The 25,658-nt window shown below is 39.6% G+C and overlaps 3 protein-coding genes across 11 annotated transcripts in view; 2 read left to right on the top strand and 1 right to left on the bottom strand.

Annotated features, from left to right (window-relative positions):
• The window catches only part of avl9 (AVL9 homolog (S. cerevisiase)), a 700,673-nt gene that overhangs the window by 171,548 nt on the left and 503,467 nt on the right, over nucleotides 1-25,658 (bottom strand). The gene's annotated exons all lie outside the window — the stretch shown is intronic.
• Nucleotides 9,048-20,816, top strand: LOC109079250 (elongin-B-like). Of its 8 annotated transcripts, none has more exons than XR_006161313.1 (5): nucleotides 9,048-9,233; nucleotides 14,534-14,668; nucleotides 14,747-14,876; nucleotides 19,243-19,466; nucleotides 19,910-20,816. XR_006161313.1 is itself a non-coding variant. In XM_042767400.1 (4 exons), the coding sequence occupies exons 1-4, from the start codon at nucleotides 9,153-9,155 to the stop codon at nucleotides 15,496-15,498; spliced, it is 360 nt and encodes a 119-aa protein (XP_042623334.1). In that variant the 5' UTR covers nucleotides 9,048-9,152; the 3' UTR covers nucleotides 15,499-19,236. The 8 variants fall into 8 exon arrangements, 6 of the variants coding, with proteins under 6 accessions (XP_042623334.1, XP_042623335.1, XP_042623332.1 ...); XR_006161314.1 differs by having other exon boundaries at nucleotides 19,243-19,450; XM_042767400.1 differs by lacking the exons at nucleotides 19,243-19,466; nucleotides 19,910-20,816 and adding an exon at nucleotides 15,485-19,236.
• LOC109099523 (transforming growth factor beta-1-induced transcript 1 protein) overlaps nucleotides 21,637-25,658 on the top strand; it is a 191,459-nt gene continuing 187,437 nt past the window's right edge. The window contains exons 1-2 of one of the 2 annotated variants that reach the window (XM_042767396.1): nucleotides 21,637-22,035; nucleotides 24,295-24,345. In XM_042767396.1, the coding sequence (XP_042623330.1) occupies nucleotides 22,023-22,035; nucleotides 24,295-24,345 (64 nt within the window). In that variant the 5' untranslated portion in view covers nucleotides 21,637-22,022. The remainder of the gene's footprint in view (nucleotides 22,036-24,294; nucleotides 24,346-25,658) is intronic. The other variant, XM_042767397.1, reaches the window with a different exon arrangement.

The following is a 25,658-nucleotide window of genomic DNA, read 5'->3' on the forward strand; positions in this document are numbered from 1 at the left end:
TTTTATTTTACAGTGAAGACTATGCAAGTGCTATTTAAATTAACAAAAACAAACTTAAATGTAAACATTGTGTATATAGCACAAATAAATAAATAGAATGAACCTACAGTACAAATTAAACCATTTTAAACAGGGCCCACTGTACACCCTGGCACCAGGGCCCCTCTAACCCCAGCTACAAGACGAAGCAATGCACTGTGTGTACTGTAAGAAATAGAACAAGGCATGTGGTTTAAAAGATGGCAAGTAAAACAAAGCACATCTGTATGCAATACAGTTTCATTATTGTTCATTATTATCCATTAATTATTATAAATAATTTGTGCGACCAAATCATGTTTTGCGCCAGTAACTGAAAAAGTTAGTAGCACAAGTGCCACCAGTGGAAAAAGTAAGTGTAGTTCCCTGACTAAAGGAGGTAGAGCTTTTTCGCATCTGGCTCCCAAACTCTGGAATTGCCTTCCTGATAATGTTCGGGGTTCAGACACACTTTCTCTGTTTAAATCTAGATTAAAACACACCTCTTTGGCCAAGCATTCAAATAATGCATCTCACAATTTTGGACTGCAGTTATATCTGATCAAATGTGCATTATTATTCTTTAGCTTGAGTTAAACTAATTAATTTTACTTGGCTGGAAAAGCAGCTACCCTAATTATGTCTCTATTTGTTTCTCTGTTTTGCTAGGAAGTACACACGCTCCAGTCTGGATCCAGAACACCTGAGAAGAGATGATGCCAACCCCTCAGAGGACCTCAGATGATGCTAACCCAGAGACAACATACAGAAACTACCACATTTTGCTATAAGTTTGATTGCATAATTGCTGTTAATAGTGTTAATCGTTCTGTTTGTTTACGTCTTTTATTGATTTTCTGAAAAAAAACATTTCTGCCGTATGCACATAAACTGACAGTCATCACTGATAAGCTACTACTAAATATTGTAGAAACTTAATTTTCTGTAAAGTTGCTTTGCAATGATTTGTATCGTAAAAAGCGCTATACAAATAAACTTGAATTGAATTAATTTACTTGGCAGTCATTGGGACAGTCACGAGCTTCCCGGTTTTCATCCAAAATTTCTTAAATTGTTTTGCAAAGCTTTTACGGGCTCGGAACGACATGGGGGCAAGTAATAAATTACAAAATTTTCATTTTGGGGCGGAGTAACCTTTTAAGTGTTACTGAACACTAATAACGAATCAGTCAATATACAGATAGGCCCACTGTTCTCTATTATAGATCAATGGATAGGCCATATTTTAGGTTAGAAAAAAAATGTTTGAAAATAAATAGTTCATTAAGTCTTTAAGTATTAATTATTTGGCGCTATTGTGAATATCTAAATTACTGTGAAACATTATTTACACAGTTAGGAAAGTAGCCGAAGACTATAGACTATAGAATACCCAAGACATGTCACTCGTATAGTTTTGAATGGGGAAAACGCTCAATATGGCCGCTCAATCGCAGGAAGCCCCGCCTTCTGAATGAAAGAGCCAAACGCTAATAGGTAAAGTCAGCACGTCACTGCACTGGCTGATCTAGCCTGGAAAATAAGCTTTTTATAACTCTATTTGAGCAAAAGAAACAACATTTATGACACAGTTGCTGTCAGATTTCTTTGGTGATTTCAAATATGAAATTTACCGTATTTTCTGGACTATCAGTTGCACTTTTTTTTCATAGTTTGGCTGGTCCTGCGACTTAGTCAGGTGCGACTTATTTATCAAAATTAATTTGACATGAACCAAGAGAAATGAACCAAGACAAATGAACCAAGAGAAAACATTACCGTCTACAGCCGCTAGAGGGCACTCTATGCTGCTCAGTGCTCCTGTAGCACACCCCTGAAAACATTAACTGAAAACAACTGAAAACTGTTAACTGTTAACAGTTAAATATTAACTTAAAGACAACTGAGAAAGACTAAATGCAAACAAAATGCCCCCAAAAAGAAAATCCTATTCTGCAGATTACAAACTGTAAAATATGGTAAAATATACAGCTGATCTGATAGGTGACAGGAGCACTGAGTAGCATAGAGCACCCTCTCGCGGCTGTAGACGGTAATGTTTTCTCTTGGTTCTTGGTTCTAAATAAATGCGACTTATAGTCCAGTGCGACTTATATATGTTTTTTCCTCGTCATGACGTATTTTTGGACTGATGTTACTTATACTTAGGTACGACTTATAGTCCGAAAAATACGGTAATCGTAAGCTTAGTGAACACTTTTGGAGAATTTGATGTTTCCCCATACAAAGAGATAGGAGCTGCACTTGCATGCCCGAGAGACGTTTCAAAGATGGCCGTCGGGTGACATGACTTGTCTTAAAGAGACTTTAGCCGTTTCTCAATATGTGACCAATCACGGAAAGTAGGGACACAAGTTGGTTCTGGGGCTTTTGAGTTATTCACAGATTCTGAAAGTGTAGTCTCCAAGCTTTTCAACGAGGCGTAACACATGAAAATCTGATAATATTTGGAGAAGTTGTGGCCATTTGTAGGTAGGCACTCAAAAAAGCTCAAAAGGGAGAAAATGGCCTCTAAAGATTGTGCAGTTCTCACCTGCTGGGAGTGACAATAGGGCTCATTTACATCTCATTTAGATAAGCCATACCCCCGTAAAGCCCCCGCCTGTAAAGCTGCATGGTTGCATAGCAACGACAGATGCAACGGGAAAAATTGGACCACATACTATTAATAATAAAGGATAATGTGCATTTTAGGGGATATAAAGAGACGATAAGATGATTTAGAGGCTGAAATATGTGAGTTTTATCTTTTTATAAAACCTTTTTTGTCAAAACTCTATTTGAACTTGTGCATTGTAGATAACGTTGCAAGACACTCCTTTAAAATCTGGCCGTCATTTTTAATTTTAAACACAAAACGACAAACTTTGATGTTTATGGAAACTCACCCCATAAGAAAGAGAAAAGTATTCTTGCAGATCTCGTTGCCTCCAATGAAATAAGTCATTCGGGCACGCTTTCTCTTTGTCGGGGTCTTCTTTGTGGATGTAACCATCTCCGAAGTTTGCACTGTGCGTCTGTTTGCCTCTAAATGTCCAATAATTGGCATGTCCTGCCATTCTTTTTCCGCAGCTAAAGAATCCAGCCATATGTTGTACATAATGTCTGGAGAAAGCTTCTGGCTACAGGACTGTCTCCCATGCAGAGAGTTCTCTTTTCTCCTTGTGTAGCATTTACAGTCAAAGTTACGGATTTTCCCCATTTATCTGTCTTTATCCCCATCAAATGTAACTATCGATATAGCCTCTGATATCTTACGGTCCAACTCGTCTGACGCCAGTCCGATACATTCTTCCTCGTCTTCATCTTCGCTCAGTTGTAGATGAGGGATATTATTCAGCCTTATTTTGCCGCTTTCATTGTCACTCAGATCGTCTTCAGAATCAGTGAGCGCTTGTTCATCAGCATCTGGCTTGTCGAAGAAGTACTTCAAAATATTTCGGTGTAACGGCCACGGTTCAGCTCGTCTGCAATAATCTTTGCGGCGTCTATCTTCATTGAATTTTGATATCAGCTAGAGCCGGCAGGAGCGCTGCATAATAAGTAGCCACGCTTCCCTTGGAGGGCGGGGGCAATAACAAAAGAAACAAAAGCCGGCTCATCCAGTATGGAAATACACACAGACAACGACACGGCCCTACTGCGTGCTAGAATCTCCGAAAAACATGCTGATTTCAACCTCAAAATGTACGCTTTTAAATATACCAATACTGCTATCTCAAACACGGAGAGGCTTCTTCGTGATCTCAACTAACAGATTCTGCAAAAAACGAAAATCACCAATTAAAAAAAAAACAAAACAAAAAAAAACGCTTCTTTCTCATTTTGCTCGAAAGTTGCGCTGCCGACTTGTGTCACTGGTTTCCGTGACGGGTCACATATGCGTTCGTCTGGATTTGTGTTCTTGTGGACTTGTAAAACGTCATCAGTTATCGCCCAAGTACTATTCCAATTCTAATTTCACATCTACCCAATTACAGTTCAAATCCCCAGATGTGTTCTTCTTGCTCTGCCCCTTTTATCAAGGATGCATTCAGAGGTGACTTGTGTGAACTTGAGGCAACCAGGTATCCCAGAATGCATTTTGCACCAACTATCGAGTGTTAATGGTGGAGGAGAAAACCCCCATAATTTTCAAAATTTTACTGTTATTGTGTCATGAAATGCAGTTCTTAGAGTATTTCAGGCAAGAATGTAGTTGTTTAAAACTCAAATCTGCAGTTTATTTATAAAGATAGCTCCTATTTGAAAATTTTCTTCGCCGATTTCGGAGACTTAGCTCCACGTGATCACCGGGCGCTCAGTGCTCATGTATCTGCCGAGAGCAGTCTCACCTCAGCCAGTCCTTCTAAAATTTGCCGCTGGCTCTGATATCTCTGTAGTGGTTAAACATGAGGTAAAATTAGTTTTGAGTGAATATAATAGGCAATCTTTGGTCTCATTAATCTATTATTTCTTCCAGGTCATATCGTTTTGGCTTAGAACAAAGTTATGTTTAATAAATTATTTATTTATTAACTGTAATACAACGCTGTTGCATACATTTGACCAAATTGTTTGCTTTTGTCTTTATTTTCTATTACATAAGTCTCTTATACTTTATTCTTATTCTTTTATAATGGCTATATTGTTCATTAAAACTGACATTTAACAAAAAAGGCAGAGTTGTGCTTGTCATATTTCATTTTATTATAGGCTATACAGTGAAGATAATCAGAGTATATGTGCACATATTACCTAAACCAGATATTATTATGTTTTAAATTTTTTTAAATGAAAACGAAATGGGTTGTGTTTAATATTTTGAAGAAAACGACAAGGCATTGGTCCTTGATATCATTTAGTTTTATTGTAATGCATGTACCCGTTGCATGAACCACATTTTTGTGAGCCTATTAATATTTTAAATGAAACAGAAAAGAGGCAATTGCTGTTTGATATAATATTTCGTTTTACTGTAATGTATGTACATTCTCTGAACTACATTTTTGTGGCTATTAATATGTTTAAATGAAAACGAAAAGAGGCAGTGGTGTTAGATATCATATTTCGTCGTATTGTATACATACAGTGAAGATAACTGGAGTAGCCAAGGCGAGCTGACTGACGTTATCAAGTTCCATTTGCAGAATTAACGGACTTGCACCCTCCTGAGTCGAACTTGCAAAGTCCGAACTACCAAACTTTGTGTACTTGATATTGAGAAACGGCCTTTGAAGTAGGGCAGCTGCTTTGTTTACAGGGTTACTGGGGTAACGGCAGCATTTCTGCCTCAGTAAGCGCCCTCTAGTGGCAAATGTGCGCTTCATTCAGCATATCTCCTTAACTCGCTCCGCCTTTCTTCTCATCTTTGCTAATTTAAATTAAACTGTTGCCTTTTTAAAGTTCAGTAATCATATCAGGCTATTTTTTCATAAATAAACTGAAGAAATTAATACATTTGTTATACGCTACTGTACAAGTTAGGCTGTTTTGTATTCGCACTCATGCTTCTAAATACATTTTCCAGTTCGCACACATCTATTTTTAGTCGCAAATGTGAGTGAAATGCTCACACTGTCGAGCCCCGCTATGCATTTCATTTAGCCATAAGTGATAATAATGTACAGTACCATTAGTGAATTCTGCTGGTAAGTGACCCATTCTGAGCTGCTGCCAGTCATCTCCTCCTTTAGGAACCTCAATGTTACAGGCCAACTCCAGGATAGACACACCCAAACTAAAAGTGGAGAAAATAAAGACATCTCTTTATACAAATCACAATATAACTGATTCGGTTCTTACTTTTGGCATTTAAATATAACTAAGTATAACATTTACTAACCTAAAAATGTCTGCGGCAGTCCCATACTCTCCTCTCAATAGTTCAGGGGCCATATATCTGGGGTCTCCTTCCTGTAAATCAGCCTCTTCAGTCTTAATTTCTCTCTTTCCTGTAGGGAGCTTGATCAACAAGCCAAAATCTCCAAGTTTGAGCCGTCCAGATTTTGTCATGAAAATATTTGCTGGTTTGATGTCCAGGTGGGCAAACCCATGCGAGTGCAAGTGGTCAAGTGCTGAAAGCATGTCACACAGGTACATCCAGGCACTTGTCTCACCTAGCACAACACACAAACTCTGCTTCAGTAACATACATGTACATACATACATTACTAGGGCTGGGAGAAAAAATAAAAAATAAAAAAAAAATAAAAAAAAATAAATCGATCCATCGCGATTCTCTCTCCAACGATTCTGGATTCTGAGCTTAGTTTTTAACCAGATGCTGAGTTTACTTTAGAAACACCCGTGTTCTGCTTGCTTCCAATTCCTCACGCACATACACCATTTAAACCTTCCGTAAAATAATCTTTCATAAAGTTTGAAATGGTTGAAGCGAATTACAAGGACATTCGCGGGCTTCATCGCGTCAGATGCGCTGTGAGAGACTTGCGCTTTGTTTGATGTTACACTTGAAGTGTGCAGTATCGCCCGTCTGTATTTTCCTTACAAATGCCCTACGAAGTCATAATTTATGTGGTTTGGAATGCAGTAGACTTATATATTTAAAATATGAACCTCACTAACAGAAGGCTGCTTTCAATTTCAGATGCAGACACTTGCTTTGTTTGTGAAGACTGCTTGCGCATGAGGCTGTGCGCGACTCCGTGTAAGTGGTTTAATGCACTTGCGTCTCAAAATGGTTTTATGATGCAGAATTAATGTAAACACAGCCAGTTATGTCTTAAGGGATTAAACAGACAGGACAAACCACATTACATCTTATATTTCAAAAGAGATCAGTGCGTGAATGCAGCTTAATAGATCTCCTGCTGTCTATGATGACTTAGTAAAAATCAACAGTAAAGATGAAGAAAAATCATTCACAGTTCTTGAATGGAAAACGTTCAGATAATCTTAAATACTGAAAGCACTCTTTGTTTGTTGTTTGTAATACGTTTCTATGCTCTTTATTATTGCTACTTGCTTGTATGTTTTGAAGTTATATTAGTTTAAAATTCTAAATATACAACTATTTTAATTATTTTTTTCTATTTGCAATAATTTTTAAAAATACTTAATTACTTATGTAAAAATATGTAAATGTAAGGATTTAAATATTCTCAAGTTGGTAAACAAATTAAATAATAAGGGGGAAAAAAGCAGATCAAGAATCGTTCTGGAATCGTATCGTGACTCCCAGAATCGGAATCGGATCAGATCATGAGGTGACTAAAGATTTGCACCCCTACTGTTTACCAGTGTGAAATGGCGTTTCCTCAGCGTATAGCAGTAGGCTGGTTAAGCAGAGTTCAGTCTGGATGTAGAGGTGACCAGCCTCCTCCCAAGCCGCAATGAAGCCCAGCACATAAGGGTGTGGGTGCAGTCCCTCATGATTCCAAGCCTCAGCAATGCTTCTTGCTCTTTCAACCTCGCCACGGAAACGCTGCACTGAACGTTTGACAGCATACTGACAGCCATCCAAAAGACTCACCACCTGAAAGACATGAAAATCACAGTACCATTAGTGTATTTGTTGATAAATAAATCTTGATATTACTTTATCTTGAAAAATCACCATTATCTGAAAATTAATCTATTTCATGTGTATCAGTTTCAGTGTACGTGTAGTTCACATTTACTTAAACGGATGTCTAGTTAGCATTTTGAAAAATAAATACACTTACTTCAGTTAAACCAATTTTGTGTAAAAATTGCCCAGACATTTGGCAGAAAAAAGATGGTGGCTGATATGAGTTCTCACTGGAAATATAAAGGATGGTAGTATGCTTTTTCATATACAGCCTCAGATAGGATCTAGCATGTCTCACCTTAAAAACTTCACCAAAGGAACCTCGTCCAATCAGGCCCAGGTTGGTAAAGCACTGGTCGAAAAAGGTCTGGGGTCGGGATGGGTTGTACACAGAGTGAGGAGGGGGTGACTCTATAAGGGAGCGTGACAGGGGTGTCCACGGAGTGGGGCGGTGGTGGAACACTCGACTGAGTGGAGGGCATCCTTTAGATGGAGGCCGTGGTGGTAAAGAATGAGATAATGGCCGTGGAGGAGACAGGGAAGAAGATGATGAGGAAGAGCAGGGACATCTCCGTTTCTTTAGAGAAAAGGACTGCTGGGCATGAGAGAAATGGGTGGGTAAAGGGAGAGGGGTGCTGACTACCGATGTCTGATGGGGAGCCGACATAGGAAATATTTTCAGTTCTTCTAACGTTATTCCAGCCTCAACTAATTTTCAGAAGACATTTCAATTTAAGGAACTGTGAATGCTGGCTCGCTGATGCGCCACATCAATATGCACGAACCTATAACAAAACACGAGATGGTGTGTTAATCATTATGGTATAAAATATAGAAGAAAACACATTCAAAACAAAGTATACTTCCAGCATTGATAACCAAGTTAACTATATCATTAAAGTACCCTTATAAATATTGTGGAAGTAAAATGGTACTTTGATGATATCAGATGGTACTGTGATATTGAATAATGACCATTACCAAAACATGACAATAGCAAAGTATTTTTGTGTGCAAAAAATTGATTTGAAAATTATTTGTCTTGATGCTAACCATAATGGTTACCATTTAACGATTATAGTTTTATATGTACATTTACATAGAACACAAACACCAAAGTACATCAGAGAATATCAAGTGTTAATATGATAAATGTCCAACACATTATTAATCATCGCAACCATCCTACAAACTAGATATTATTGAGAAAAATAGAACAGTACTCTGTGGTACAAGTTACTGTATCCATTGTGAAATACTATACGAGTAATCATTTAGGAGAATATTTCAAATAATCTTTACAAAATCTGTTACTGCACTGAGACACATAATACAAACACGAGGGATTTACTGTTTATTCAGCAAATAACCCTAAAAACGTCACTCCTTCAACAGGCTCTTCCGCCACAAACACTCATACACCTATCGTTACATTATGTTTAACAAATGATATATACTTACATTATGTTTTGCTCCTGGTTGTTCAGATAGTGCTTTCTACTAATCACTCAAACATATTATTATTATTAATCCTAATCATTCGTGATATCTCGCGCCACACGCGTTCAAATACTTCAGGAGCGGGCAATGACGTAGCACAATGCGCGTTCTTGGTGCACTGCATTGTGGGATAGTGGCAGGCGGTGAATGGATGAATGGTGACTACAGAACCACTGAAATGGTGAGAAAAACTTTTTGTTGTTGTTGTAATGCGCACCTTTTATTTTTTTACCCGTAGTAACGGTCTTGTTTAAGGTAAAATAAATTAAGTATTTGTCGTTATGTTATTTACGTTATTGTGACATAAGTCGTAAGACAGGGAACAGTTCTCTGTAGTATTATTTTTGTGATGATTGTTCAGTTATTTCTCGCGTTCATTATTTTTGATTCACTGTCGCTCTTTGATCGATCTTTTACAGACTGACTGTGTTTGGATTGCGGGTGTCAGTTAGCTCAAGTTGCCTTTTTTAAACAAGGCCGCGGGGTGAATATCTATTTGAGATTAGCTCGAAGAGAAGGAGTTATAAAACGAGTTGCAGTTCCGAGTTCTTAATGGTCAGTACAGCGGTCCAGCATCGCGGTAAAGTTGGTTTTATATTGGACATTCGTTAGACATTCGATCTTTTCTAAAGCATTAATTTACATGTAATCGCATAGTAGTCATGGATCATGCTGTATCTCGTAATATCAAAATTAATAATAATATTATTCGATGATGTAATTGTTTTAAGCATCAGAAGTGTAAAAAGTCCTCATAACGAGCCCCGCTTGGGCACGTCAAATTAGGGAGTGTCTCAAAAGTGCAATATCCACAATAAGCCTGGTTAAATATGTGGAAAACGTGATCCTTTTACATGTGTAGTTTATGTTAGCAAATAGATGAGGTACAGATTAAGACAGTTTTTAACTTTTATATGATTAATGTATCTGTTATATATAAGTAAACTGGATGTCTTAATGACATAAGTCTATTTAACTTTGTTGTTTTTTTTTTTTATATATTTAAATTTGTGTTTGTTTTTTTTTAAGTGATTGAATCATATAATATATTTTTTTGTTTTAATGATATATATTGTGCATTTGTTATGAATTTTTGACATTTTCAAATCTATTAAACTTCCTGCTCATGTGACCCATTGATGTCACACTAATTGTAATATGTTCACTCAATCCTGACACACATCATACATGACTTGGATTTTGGAAATATGATTTTGTGTATTTTTGGTGAATTTTTGAAATATTAAAATCTATATAACTTTCTTGTAATTTTTTTTTTTTTTATTTTTGGTGAATTTTTGAAATATTAAAATATATATATATATATATATATATATATATATATATATATATATATATCACTGCTCTTTTGTTGTTTTTAATTGCTTCCATTGTCCTCATTTGTAAGTCACTTTGGATATAAGCGTCTGCTAAATGACTAAATGTAAATATAATCACCCAATAATGCCACACCAGTTGTAATATATTCACACATTCCTAACACGCATTATATCTTTCAAATAAATTGGATAAAGAACTATTAATAAACCCTTATCTATACAATGTCTGATCTATAATGTTATTTTTCCAAACTTGTGGTTTAAGGTTCTTATTACTGTGTAATTATAGCATTATGAAAATCTCAGTCAAACCTTTTTTATATGCAAATGTTGTTAGCTTGGTCAACCATTTTTAAACACAATTTTACACCTCTTATCTAATCTGTAAAAATAATTGACTGTATAAACACAATTCTCTTTTCCTTGATAATTGGTTTAAAAATTAAAACTATATTTGTGTCTTAACTTTTCAATCAAAATGGTTCAATCTGTAATTATTCCAAGTTCTTAGATAAGCATGAAATTCCTGTTAGTCCAAAAGAGTTTGCGGTCTTGCTGATGCAGTGCCACATGGAGTTCTCATGCTTTTTAGAGGTCTTTGTTTTCCAAACTCTTGTCACTCAGTGTAGGGCTGGGCAATATATTGCATGCGATTGTCACGCGCATTTCGTCAGTAAAGCCGGTTCCCTGATTACCGCTAAATCGATATCACCTGCTTTCAAATGGAGCGGCATTTAATAGACAGAGCCTAGCCTGTTCACTGACAAGCTACGCAATATCGCGTTCATTATCGAAGGCGATTCATCTGCGATATTGAATAGCTTGTCAGTGATCTACGGCTCTGTATATTAAATGCTGTACTTCCATTACAAAAAAGTGTTGTTACCAATGTCCTGTTACACATTTGTACTTACACATACCATTCAGTGGGTTGTTACATATGTGTAGTTACACAAACAGAAGAGCTGTAGATACTATTTACCAATGTGTACTTACACTGTGGTTATATATTATGTAGACATCTAGTTACTATGTACCCAGGTATTAGGGACACAATATAAAGTGGGACCAAAAATGCAAATATACACAATATAATATATATATATATATATATATATATATATATATATATATATATATATATATATATATATATATAAAAAAAAAAATTGATACGTTTGATATGTTTTGAAATTTTTGAGACAAATTTTCCTCAAACAACTGCATGAGAGGTGTTTGACCAATATTTATGAATATAATACAGTGGGTGTGGCAGTGGTCACATGACAAGGAAGTTATATAGATTTTAATATTTCAAAAATTCACCAAAAATACACAAAATCATATTTCAAAAATCCAAGTCATGTATGATGTTTGTCAGGATTGAGTGAAGATCTTACAACTTGTGTGACATCATCAAGTCACATGACCAGGAAGTTTAATAGATTTGTATGACAAAAAATTCATAAAAAATACACCAATTGTTATTTTCGTTATCCGACTCGTGTGTAATGGAAAGGAAATGCATGTGAACAAAGTAGACCAATTGTGATGTCGTCAGGTCACATGACCAGGAAGTTTAATAGATTTGTATGACAGAAAACTTAATTACAAATACACAAATTATTCTTTTGGCAATCCAACTCCTGTATGATGGAAAGGAAATGTATGTAAACAAATTAGACCAGTTGTGGCATCATCAGGTCACATGACCAGGAAGTTTAATAGATTTATATGCTGGAAAAATTCATTACAAATACAACAATTATTCATTTGGCAATCCGACTCATGCATGATGGAAAGGAAATGTAAGTAAACAAATTAGACCAGTTTGGGCGACACCAGGTCACATGACCAGGAAGTTTAATAGATGTGTATGATGAAAGAATAAAGACTTTTATTTTGCCGATGCGACCTATGTGTGATGGAAAGGAAATGCATGTGAACACATTACAACAGCAGTAAAATCATCAAGTCACATGACCAGTAGCTGTATTACATTTTTAACACAAATTAACAGTTTGCGATACAATCACAATTATCTTCAGGGCATATGTTTAGAGAATTGGAGTATATATGAGGCTACACAAGTAAAATAAAAACAGTTAGGTGGAGCTGTGGTAGACTGTTCGCCACTGAACAGTGCACATCACAAAAATCTGTGTTTGATTCCCACTTTAGTCAAGTATAATTTATGATGTCATCAGATCAAATGACCAGGAATTTTAATACATTTTTCTCTTAGAAAAATGTCAATAAAAATATGCCAATTGCTACATTCACAATCTGAGTTGTGCGTGAAAGGAAATGTGTGTGAAGACATTACAACAGCTGAGAAATCATCAGGTCACATGGCCAGAAGCTTTATTACATTTTTAGCACAAATAAACAGTTTGCAGTACAATCACAATACCTTCAGGGCATATGATCAGGAAATCTAAATACATATGAGGCTACACAAGCTAACAAAAATGCTTAGGTGGTGTTGTGGTACAGCGTTTGACAGAGAACTGGACACATCACAAAAACCTGAGTTCAATTCCTCCTTGTGTCAGGTCAAAGTAGATTTTATTTCCTTTGTCGCAGTCATTTTCCTATTTACAATGTCCTATAAAATAAATATTGCAAATAAAAAATATGTTCATAAACAAAGCTATATAAGGTGTGACACGTGTGAGAATGTATTGCTGATGGTCTTGTATGTGGTAAAAATGCTGAATAAATATGAATAAATTAAAAAAAAGGTTTGTTTTTTTTAAGCTCTGGTTTTTGTGTGGTTTTGCTGTGGTGTTTTTGTGTGCGCAATAATTCATCTTTAAACTAAACTATAGATCACATGTTATGAGAAATATTTTAGCGAGAACAATGATCAATGATGCGCACTTACTTTGATATTATAGCAGACACTGCTGGATTCAGTGGTCGAACGGTCCATTGTCTGGTATAGGACCAATGATAATAGCTTACTGTACAACCACAGCTCAGCTGCACGGAGGTGTTGATGTCGTGTGAAAGCATCTCAACAACATAATAAAAAATACCACTATATTTGAAGGATATGACTAGGAGAAAATGGTAAGATTTGCACATTTCCTTTTTAAAATACTTTGTCAGTGACGAGCCAAATCAGACAATTGTATTTACACTGCAATAAATATTGGCCTATCTGTTTCCACTGAAAATAGCTAAAAGATGTTCATCAGCAAAACGGCATACAATTAATTTGATTTTAATTGTTTAAAACAATTGAAATACTATTTGGCCAGTGTAAAAGAATGAGATGAACGCTATTCTAAAATATATCTGAGAACAACTTTAAACCATTTTGTTTTTATGGATATTTTCATATATTTATTCTAAAACATAACAAGGATACCGGATCATTTTTAGCAATAAAAATTAATGTGTATGGCACAAATGGGATTATAGTCCCCATCTCATATTTCCTTAATGTCTTGGTGTTAAACATGGTGTCACGTGGTGGGAATAAGCATGGAAATTATATGCAGATGAGGTTATGTATAGTAAAACTCGGGGTTGTAAGCTTCATATATGGTTATTTCGGGGATGGGACGAGGTGGAAATACATGTACGCACAATCTTCCCCTGACTGAGATTTATAAAGGGATTTTTGCGCAGGTTCTGGCATACTTTTGTGCGTACGCAAAATCTAGCTTCTGTGCCTAGTTACACTTTTAGGATGAAATCTACGGAGAGTTTTATAAATGAGACCCCTGGAAAGGAGCCACGGAAAAAACTGAATATAGTAACAATATGAGCTGCACGTGTCCCGGCCATTGTTCCAGCCTATCTGATCAATGATCAAGAACACCACATCAGATTGCAGTTATAGGTCTTTTAAGTAGCTTTTAAGAAACTTTATTTCCACTTTTGGAAAAATGGAGAGAGATCAGAAAAAAATGTATTTGAACTCATGGTGGACACAGTTGGGGAATTAGACACACAGAATAAAAAAAAAAAAAAGAAATTTATATATACAGGCATTGCCCCACATACAGGTCATTGCCCCACTTTTAAAAATGTTTACAGTAGGTGCAGAAAAAAAATATTATTAGTTTTTAAAGATGCATAGTCCAACCGCTCAAATCACTGACTAACTAATCCCCACACCATTGTCTAGGATGTATTCTTAATGATCAGGCGTCACAAAACCACAATCTTCACTGACGCCAAAGAATCCACAACCATCTATGAGTTGAAACGCATTGTGGAGGGCATCCTGAAGAGGTCCCCTGAGGAACAGAGACTATACAAGGTTTGGACTCATTGATATGATATATATTAACCTTCAAGTATGGTAGAATGACTGAAATGACAAGTTTTTCTGTATTAGTTACAATATTATGTGTTTCAGGATGAGCAGCCTCTAGAAGACAGTAAGACACTAGGAGACTCTGGCTTCACGAATCAGACAGCCAGACCACAGGCTCCTGGGACTGTAGGACTGGCCTTTCGTATCAGTGGTGTGTGTCATAAACTACGAAACTTCCAAACCAGCTCATAATGGATCCCCATCTTAACAAACATCAATCTCTTTTAAAAAATAATTTTTTTGGCTGGTCTCAATAATAACTTTATCAATTGATTGTATGATATCTGGACCTAACCTCGATAATTTGGCATACTTTGATATAGACTATTTTCTTGAGTCACACGATTATCATTTTCATCATTTGTTATTGCTGTCACTTCCAAGTACTTAAGTACTCATGCACATCCCTAGTTTTATCTATTTATAATATATATATAATTTTTTTTTGACATTCCCATGTCTTAATAATATTAGTCTTTTTTAAGGGTGTAATTATTATGCTATTTTATTATCATTATATCAGTGGCTAAAATGTCCTTATCATTTATGGCAATTATTTCTAAGTGTGACACGTGTCCCGAGCTCTCATCAGCGTCGCCCTGGAAACGGAGCGGGCACACCTGCACCCGCTCATCACGGGCTGAGCGGCCACACCTGCGCCCCATCAGACGCTGCTCTCATAAACCCTGCAACCCAGCACAGAGGTGAGAGATGTCTCCACAAGACTCGGCTAAAACTTGTCTTTCCCTTTGCCCACAGAGAGCAGCGTGTGACCGCCAGCCCCACCAACCACGGGAGAGCACGGCCCCACACTGCACCAGCGCACCGACAGCCAAGACGCCGAGCACCAAACCGCCTCACAGCAACGCCTATCACCACCCTTCCTATTTAATAAAATCCACCCTTCGGGGAACTTACCCTCCTTCTTGAGTCGTGTCCTCCTACACCCCGCCACACTGGTGGAGAATGCGGGCAGGACAGTGAAGAGGACACCGACGATCCCACCCCGCGTGCTACGAATTGGACTGGTTTGGATGGACTTTTTTTTTTTTCACGTTCCTTACCTCACGTGATTTTTCTGGTTCCCCAGGTGGCGCTCCTCCCCCAACGATGGAAGAGCTGTTGAAGTACCTCACCGAGGTGAGCATCCGCCAGCAGCAAATCGTGGAGCACATGGCCGCCCGGCAGGGGGAAACCGAACGAGAGTTGGCCGCGTTTCGCCTCGCCACAGCCCCGTGAACTCCGCTACCTGACCCCCGTGTCCAGGCAACCCAGCTGCTGCCCCGGATGACAGCCCACGATGATGTGACGATGTACCTCCAGATGTTTGAGACCGTGGCCACTTGGGAGGCGTGGCCCAAGGAGGAATGGGCGCGCATCGTGGCACCGCTGCTCACGGGAGAGGCTCAGCGAGCGTACTGCGCCTCCTACGAAGATTTACGGAAGGAGATCCTAGGACGGATGGGGTTGTCTCCGATCAGCGCTGCCCAGCTGTTTAATGAGTGGACCTTCGACCCTCGGCAGCTGGCTGGGCCCAAGCTGCTAGCCTCTCCCGTTTGGCCCAACACTGGTTGCTGGCCGGGGGTCCCACTGTACACCAGGTAGCGGAGCGCGTCGTTGTCGACCGCCTCTTACGTGCTCTTCCCCGCCCGCTGCGGCGGCCGCTGGCATGCGGAACCCGGCCAATGTGGATGAACTCGTCGAGGCCATAGAGCTGGCGGAGGCCACCCAACACCGGGAGGTAGGGGAGAGAGCGCCGCCGTTTCCCCGGAGGGTGGTCCAGGAGCGACGCACGCCGGAGGGCACCCAGCGTCCGGTGAGCAGGCCGGCGGTTCCCGGCCCACAGGATGAGCCCATGCCCACGGAAGCTCCCCGCTCCCCAGGATGACCTTGGCTGGCGGGCTGCGCCGTGCACACCGAAAATGCTCCACGGGCGGAAGTAAAAATAAACGGCCGCCCGTTCCTCGCCCTTCTGGACTCCGGCAGTGCGGTCAGTCTGGTCAGGACATCGATACTACCCCTGCGGACCGAAACGAAGACCAAGCTCCCTATAACCTGTGTGCATGGCGACACCAGAGAAGTGCCTGCGCGGCGAGTCACCATCGCGGCGCCGACCGGCGCTTGGCCCGTAGATGTCGGGCTCGTCCGAGACCTACCCGTACCGGTCCTACTGGGAAGAGACTGGCCAGGGTTCGACCGCCTACTCGCCACCGTCACCCAGCCCGCCAGCCCAGCCGGGAACCGCCCAACCAAGAAGCCCAGCAGGAAAGCCCGAAGACGTCCTGTGCTGCTGGCCTCTCCTCGCCCCCTCCTCCTCCTAACCTCTACTTTGACTTATTTCAGCAGGTGACCGGGGCAGGGGGTTTCTCCAGGGAGCAGCACGAGGACGATCGCCTCAAACACTGCTGGGCTCAGGTGAGGGTGGCCGAAGGAAAGGAGCTCCAGCCGGCACCCCACCCTATCTTTATCGTGGAAAATGGCCTGCTCTACTGTGTCGCCCAGCGGCGGGGGGAGGAGAAAACCTTGCTGGTGGTCCCGCGCAGCAAGACGGAGGCGGTGATCGAGATCGCCCATGCCCATCCAATGGCAGGCCACCTGGGAGCTCAAAATACGGTCCAGCGCCTCCGTGACCGGTTCCACTGGCCGGGCCTAGAGGCTGAAGTCCACCGTTTCTGCCAGGCCTGCCCAACATGCCAACGGACGTCGCCTCGGACCCCTCCCCCAGCCTGCTGATACCGCTGCCCATCATAGAGGTGCCCTTCGAGTGGATCGGGATGGATTTGGTGGGGCCGTTGCCGAAGTCCGCCCGGGGGCACGAACACATCCTGGTCATCGTGGACTATGCCACCCGGTATCCTGAGGCCATTCCCCTCCGTAAAGCCACCACGAAGGCCATAGCCTAGGAGCTATTCACCTTGTTCAGCCGGGTTGGCATCCCCTCCCAGATCCTGACTGACCAGGGTACCCCCTTTATGTCCCGGATGATGGCGGACGTCTGCAAGCTCCTCAAGGTCCAACAACACCACGGTGTACCACCCCCAGACCGACGGGCTCGTCGAGCGGTTCAACCAGACCCTCAAGCAGATGCTGCGCCGAGTGGCGGCCGAAGACAAACGTGACTGGGACCAGGTGAGGCCTGGGAACAACAGCCGGCGGTACACCGGACCACTATCGAACACGTGCGTGAGATGAGGGAACGGATCGACAAAGTAATGGCCATCTTCCGGGAACACCTCGTCAGGGCACAGCAGGCGCAGCAACGGCATTACAACCGGGCGGCCCAACCACGGGAGTTCCATCGAGGAGACCACGTCCTGGTGCTGGTGCCCACGGCCGCCTGCAAGTTCTTGGCCAACTGGCAGGGTCCCTACACCGTTACGGAAAAGGTAGGCCCCGTTACGTACCGTGTACGGCAGCCAGGTAGAAGGAGGGAGGAACAACTTTACCATATTAATCTGCTGAAGCGCTGGGTCGGGACCGGGCTCCAGCTCTCCGCCTACACCAGCTCAACTCCCGTGGTTGTGGATATGGACCCCCAACTCTCCGCCGCCCAGAAGTCGGAGCTGTAGCACCTGGTCAGTCAGTTTCCGGATGTGTTCTCCCCCCAGCCTGGGCGGACCCACGTCTTGGAGCACGACGTCCGCACACCACCGGGGACCATCGTCCGGCAGCGGCCCTACCGTGTCCCGGAGGCTCGGCGACACGCCATGGAGGAGGTACAGGAGATGCTGAGGTTAGGGGTAATTGAACCATCGCGCAGCCCATGGTCCAGCCCCATCGTCATGGTTCCGGAGCCCGACGGCACCCTCCGCTTCTGATCAAGGCGGCCCTCACCACGGAACCGGTCCTCCGTGCCCCCGACTTCAACCGCCCCTTCCTGCTGCAGACTGATGCGTCAGACACTGGGTTGGGAGCTGTCCACTCACAGGGCCACGACGGTGAGGAACACTCGGTGATGTTCATCAGCCGAAAGCTGACCCCTGCAGAACAGCGGTGCGCCACGGTAGAGAGGGAAGCGTTGGCCGTCAAGTGGGCAGTCCTGGAGCTCAGGTACTACCTCCTCAGCCGCCACTTCACCCTCCTGACCGACCACGCACCCCTGCAGTGGATGGCCCTGGCTAAGGAGACCAACGCCAGGGTGACGCGGTGGTTCCTGGTGCTCCAGGACTTCAACTTCACCGTCCAACACCGAGCGGGGACGGCCAACGCCGACGGACTCTCCCGCCTGTGGTCAGCTTTCGCAGGTCTGTCAGGCTCCACTCCCCGCCCTCCCCCGATCTCCCCGCTTCTCCAGAGGACTAGGACGATGCTTGGGGGGGGAGTGTGACACGTGTCCCGAGCTCTCATCAGCGTCGCCCTGGAAACGGAGCGGGCACACCTGCACCCGCTCATCACGGGCTGAGCGGCCACACCTGCGCCCCATCAGACACTGCTCTCATAAACCCTGCAACCCAGCACAGAGGTGAGAGATGTCTCCACAAGACTCGGCTAAAACTTGTCTTTCCCTTTGCCCGCAGAGAGCAGTGTGTGACTGCCAGCCCCACCAACCACGGGAGAGCACAGCCCCACACTGCACCAGCGCACCGACAGCCAAGACACCGAGCACCGAGTCCCAAACCGCCTCACAGCAACGCCTATCACCACCCTTCCTATTTAATAAAATCCACCCTTCGGGGAACTTACCCTCCTTCTTGAGTCGTGTCCTCCTTCTCCCCGCCACATAAGGTATTCTAGGTGGTTGGTAAGTGGCTTACTGACCTAACCAAGATATTTTGGTTTCTAGATATGACTTGAGTCCCTTGTTCAATGTAAAAATATGGGGATTTGATGCAGTGAGTAGTATTTATCCATGTGATGTCAACATGGATGACCAACCTTAATTAGAATAAGAAATTTCTCTAGACCACTATATCATGTGTTTTAACAATTATGTTGTACAATTGTGATGTTAAATTTAAAGTATTTCATACAAATTCATGGTTGAACAGATATTTCCTTTCACATTGAGCTCACATTTGTACATTGAAGGAATCCTAAAGGTTTTTTTTTTTTTTTTGGTAAGCTGTATTTATATATTCTTAAAACACACACACACACACACACACACACACACACACACACACACACACACACACTCACAAAAACACCCCACTAATTATATTTTCCCCCACCATCCTTCCACAGATGATGCATTTGAGCCCCTGCAAGTGGAACCATTTTCCAGCCCTCCTGAACTTCCTGATGTTATGAAACCACAGGACTCTGGCAGTACAGCCAATGAACAGTCAGTGCAATGAGCTGCACACTAATGACTAGAGTATCAGGAGTGTACTAAAGCTGAGCTAGGTGGGGACTGATACATGACATAAAGATGCTGCAGTTGAACATTTGGCTGCCACTAACCATTGAACTAAGCCAGTTATAAATGTCCAGAGAATCACTAACAAATAAGATTATTGTTATTTATATTTTATTATGTGGACTGACACGCATTTTCTCAATTGACTGACCTCATTTTGTACATGTTTCTTTTTTTCTTTGACTAAATGACATTTGACACATTTAAAAATGGAAATGTTTTTCTTCAAAGAGAAGAGGTTTAACAGCACAAATGTCACATGGGGCGAGCAAGTTTGGTGAACAGGTTTGAAATGCAAATTTGCATGTATCAGTTTTAACATTTTGACATGAATTTGTGCAGTAAACCTGTTATTGTGTTTGTCTTTTGATGAAGATAGCTTTTCATTTTTGTTTTAACTTTCCCTGAAGATCTCCCGTGCATTTTTTCTTGATTCTGTTTGTGGTTGTTTGTACTTGCATTGCATTTGCATTCAGACCATAGCATACTGGCGGTTGTGTAACAACACTTGTGTTAGTAACATTTACCACTGTGTGCACTTTTGATGTGTTTGTTACATAAATGGCAGAAAGAAAATGTTCTTAGACCAATGGTCTTTGAAGGACTGCACACTAAAAACATGATCAAAAAATTTATGTGTTTATGTTGTATTTTATTTTATGAAGTGGAATATATTTTTTAGCACATGTAACCGCTATATAGTGAGGTAAATAAATGTAGTTGTAGTTTAGACTTGAAGTGTGACCTTGCTTGCTGTACAAACTAGTACTGTGGTGGTACCATAATTCTTTAACATTTATGCCTTGGTATTAAATCCACCTTTTTTTCTGGCCCATCACCCTTTTTCCAAAAAGTGGAAAGTCCATGTTATTTACATTCTTTTCCAAAGTTTATATATATATATATATATATATATATATATATATATATATATATATATATATATATATATATATATATATATATATATATATATATATATAAATTAGGGCTGTCAAATGATTAATCACGATTAATCACATCCAAAATAAAAGTTTTATTTACATAATATATGTGTGTATACTGTGTATATTTATTATGTATATATAAATACACACACATGCATGTATATATTTAAGAAGAATATGTTATGTTTATATATTAAATATATTTATATATAATATAAAATATAAGAATATAAATATATAAATGTATATACATGTAAATATTTTCTAAATACATAATTTATGTGTGTGTATTTATATTAAATATACCCTGTACACATACATATATTATGTAAACAAAACTTTTATTTTGGATGTGATTAATCGTGATTAATCATTTGACAGCCCTAATATATATATATATATATATATATTATATATGTACTCATAGTACATGTTAAAAAAATGTTTTTAGTTACTGTCCTTACCTTTTTATTAGCAAGCAAGCCAATTAATTAGGCCAACTGTGCTAAGATTAGCTTCTATGAGTTAAATAACACTAAGCCAGTAACGTTGTCCTGAATGATCACTAATTAGCCTACTCGTCGTACATGTAAAAACAAGCATTGTGGGGAGAAAAAAGAACATCTATTGAGGACGCATCCGTTTTTTTTTTTTTTTTATTGTTTTTTTTTTACCTCTCAGGCATTCAAGTATATTTTCATACAGTACGTACTTTATTTGTTATTGTAATTTCCCAGCAGTCGATATCAACATTATGAACAAAAAATGCGCACTTTTCAATCCCAAATATGGGCTGGAAATGTAACTAGTTCCGCCCCTCCAAACCGTTACGTCCTCTGGAATAAGAAGACGGCACAGTCCGAGGACAACTCCCAGCCTGGAAACTTCGGGGCGAGCAGGAAAAAGACATTACCAGACATATTCCACAAATATAAACCCTTTCCTTCCATCGGGAAGTCATACTAATTTGATTTTGTCTTTTCTTTAACTGATGGACGATTTAGGTATGTAATGTCTAATTCTTTACGGCACGTTTCATAAATTTTACTTGAATACAACACTGCAATGTATCTGAAGGATAGGGACAGGGAAAACCTTCGGAAAGGGCCTCGTTTCGTTTTTCGGCTAGAAAATTATTGAAAATATATACACATAACATTAGATAAACTCGAGATAAAGATTAGCTTGCCTAGATGGAGACGGAGGCAAACTTCTGGCTGCAGTTTGAAAACAGAAGCGCACACCGTCCAAAATAATTATATAATAGGTATGTCCACACTGATATATCAGTCCTTTTTGGCAGTTTTCAGATGACACGTATGTTTGATACGTCTTGAGAGTGGGCGTCTAATGTCAGCCCACATCTGGTAACGTTTAAGGACTAGCCTATATAAAGACTTAATGGATCCTATGAAGAAACACCCGCCCTTTCACTTAGTAGACAAACTTGTAAAATAGCCACTGCAAAGCTTTAATTTGGATAATTCATTCTGAGGATTGGAAATATTTTATATTCTTAGAAATCCTCATCTGCTCAAATTTAGATGTAAACAAAATGTAGCCTATATAGATAGTATATAATATGGTATTATTCAAAGTACAATTAAGTATGATACATGAGTATAGTAATAATTATACTACTACTATTAATATTATAGTATATTTTCATATCATTGACTTCTGATGTCACTACATAGCACTTTTTTTCTACAAAAGTGTTCAGAAAATGTAAATTGTAAAATGCTGAATATAACATTATTGACTGATTTATGGGTCAAATAACTTCCACTCTTGTGTGTGTGTGTGTGTGTGTGTGTGTGTGTGTGTGTGTGTGTGTGTGTGTGTGTGTGTGTGTGTGTGTGTGTGTTTTCAGAGCTTTTGAAGGTTATTTGTCAGAGCATACCGCATGAATGTAGAGTGGTTTGCTTTGTGGCAGAATTAAGCCAAGCCAAACAGACATGCAACTCTAAATATGGTTCGAATTTCTAGAGAGAAGAATTATATCTCCTTATATGAGCACAGTGCTAAAACCATCTGGATTAGAATGAGTTGTTGAACTGGGTGATGAAATAACTTCTACATGGACTAAGTTCATCTGGGGTGATCTAGTAATATGTTATGTTCTTTTAAGTACACTTTTTAGTGACATTGATCTTCTTGATAGAGATGAAAAAAAAGTTCCATGAGCAATTTGGTAATGATCCGTGCAATATATATATATATATATATATATAATTATTATTATTATTTAACAGAATTACTGCTAAGTAATATTAAATAATATTACATATATACATTCAGGGACACACAACTAGCAGTTTGGTAGCTACTTGTTTATAAAACACCAATTTATTAGTGTTGGGTCAGAAATAAAGTGACAAAAGAGCCCCAGGTATTTAATATTTTCAATTGTAATTAATACAACACTGTATTATAATATTTAAAATGTATTGTCTCAGCGTTGAGGACTGAATTAAAGGGTTAGTTCACCCAAAAATGGAAATTATGTCATTAATGACTCACCCTTATGTCGTTCCAAACCTGTAAGACCTCCGTTCATCTTCGGAACACAGTTTAAGATATTTTAGATTTAGTCTGAGAGCTTTCTGACCCTCCATTGAAAATGTATGTACGGTATACTGTCCATTTCCAGAAAGGTAATAAAAACATCATCAAAGTAGTCTATGTGACATCAGAGGGTATCTGATGTTCATCTTAAACTGTGTTCTGAAGATGAACTGAGGTCTTACGGGTTTGGAACGACATGAGGGTGAGTCATTAATGACATAATTTCCATTTTTGGGTGAACTAACTCTTTAATACTAATAGTTTAAGATAGTAATGGTGTTACAGTGGGCTTTCAGAGAACACTGGTGATGAAAGCAATATTTTTGAAAGGGGGGCAATGAAGTGTTCTTGATGGTATTAGTTTAAGGCAAGTTTACATAAAAATAATAATAACAACATCAAATAAATAATACATATGTTGAACTACAACAATGTCACACTATCAACAGGCCAACACTGTCCATCTTAGCTGTCAATGTCCCATCCACTGTTTCCTTTTTGTGGTTTGTGGAAGGAATTTTGCTGGCTTCAGGAAGAAGTGTTCAGGAAGCACACCCATATTCACTCTCACTGGACACACTTCAGTTTTTCCGCCTCTGTAATGTACAAACAAGGCTGTTGGTTGTAGTTTTTGCTTTGCTAGCTGATGTGTGTCAGTGTGTCTATGTTCTCTTAGTCTGTCTGTCTCTCTTCAGGAGTGTGTGATACATCCAACTACCCTCTCAGTCCCCGTATTGTTATGTTTGGTACGTAGTTTTCTGTCTGTCTATTTGTCCACCAGTTGATGTGTATGTTCAGTGTTTTTGACTGGTATGCCCTAGTAATTATTTTGCTTCTTTTATCTAAATAAATCTCAACTTTGACCTAGTTTTATTTGAATGTACCAAATTACAACATTTTGCTTTGCATGTTTTGTTATTGCAACACTATAGTACACTGAAACACCATTCAAGCATGATACATCTGATATGCATTATATGACTCTTTTCTGTATGCATGAAATACATGGCTGGCACAGCTCTCGATTTGACCTTCCATTTTCAACTATTGTGATTTTAGTCAGACTAAAGTGTTTACATTTTAAAAAGAAAAATTATTGTTTTAATCTGACTGAAATGACAGCCAAAGTCTGCCAGAAAAAGTTGTTTGCTCATAACACCCTGTTGTAGATGCTGCGATCTAATTATCTGTATAATCTTTCCTTCTTCTTGCTTTCACTTTGTATGGAATTTAAGTTAAACTCTACAGTAAAACGTATATTTGTGTTTTTATCTTTTAATGTTTTTAATTATTATTATTATTATTTTTTTTTCTGTTTTTGACATTCAATAGGTTTTTAGTTTTCAACACTCATGAAATTGATAGAAGAGATGCCAAATAGGAAATGAAGCTGTAATGCATACAACTTGGCATTACATGTGTCTTGTACAACAATGTCCTGTGACCTATTGGTCAAAAGTTATCCAATAATAAATAATTGTACTAATAGCCATTAAACTACTGTTCCTAAAATAAGGTGCTATAGTTGCACCTGTCTGGATTCTTAATTTTTTGGCCCTGTGATTAGCGTTGCAGTGGCCCCGAAAATATTTGGCTTGCTTTTTAATATGAAGCAATCAATGTTTTGTTCAAAAACAAAGTTCAGAAACAGTGCTTGCTGATATAAAATGGATAGTTTTTTTGATTAAAAAAAAGCATAATCAGACCCCTTTATAATGTGCTCATAATGCCGTTAAAAAAATAATAATTAAGATATGTGCCAATTATTAAGGATCAACAACAGAGGTGAAAATCAGAAAAGAAGAAAATGAACAATCAGGCACTTATTCACTGATAACTGGCAGGAAGAAACATTAATTTGAAGTAATGAAGTAAGAGGGTGTAGTTTCAGTGGCAGTCCTGAAAACCAATGCCAAAGTCTTAAATTTGTTGCTGGTGGCTACAGGAAGCCAGTGGACTGAGATCAAGAGAGATGTAGTCTGGGACTCCTATGGTTGATTGAAGACCAGATGCATTGCCATATTAACATTACATTATGAATACATTAACATTTATGAAT

This window comes from Cyprinus carpio, chromosome A12 (genome assembly GCF_018340385.1).
Source record: "Cyprinus carpio isolate SPL01 chromosome A12, ASM1834038v1, whole genome shotgun sequence".
NCBI classification, from domain to species: Eukaryota; Metazoa; Chordata; class Actinopteri; order Cypriniformes; family Cyprinidae; genus Cyprinus; species Cyprinus carpio.

Excerpts from the sequence above, each read along its gene's own strand:
- LOC109079250 (XM_019094429.2), top strand. The coding sequence starts at position 16,610 with ATGACCTTGGCTGGCGGGCTGCGCCGTGCACACCGAAAATGCTCCACG.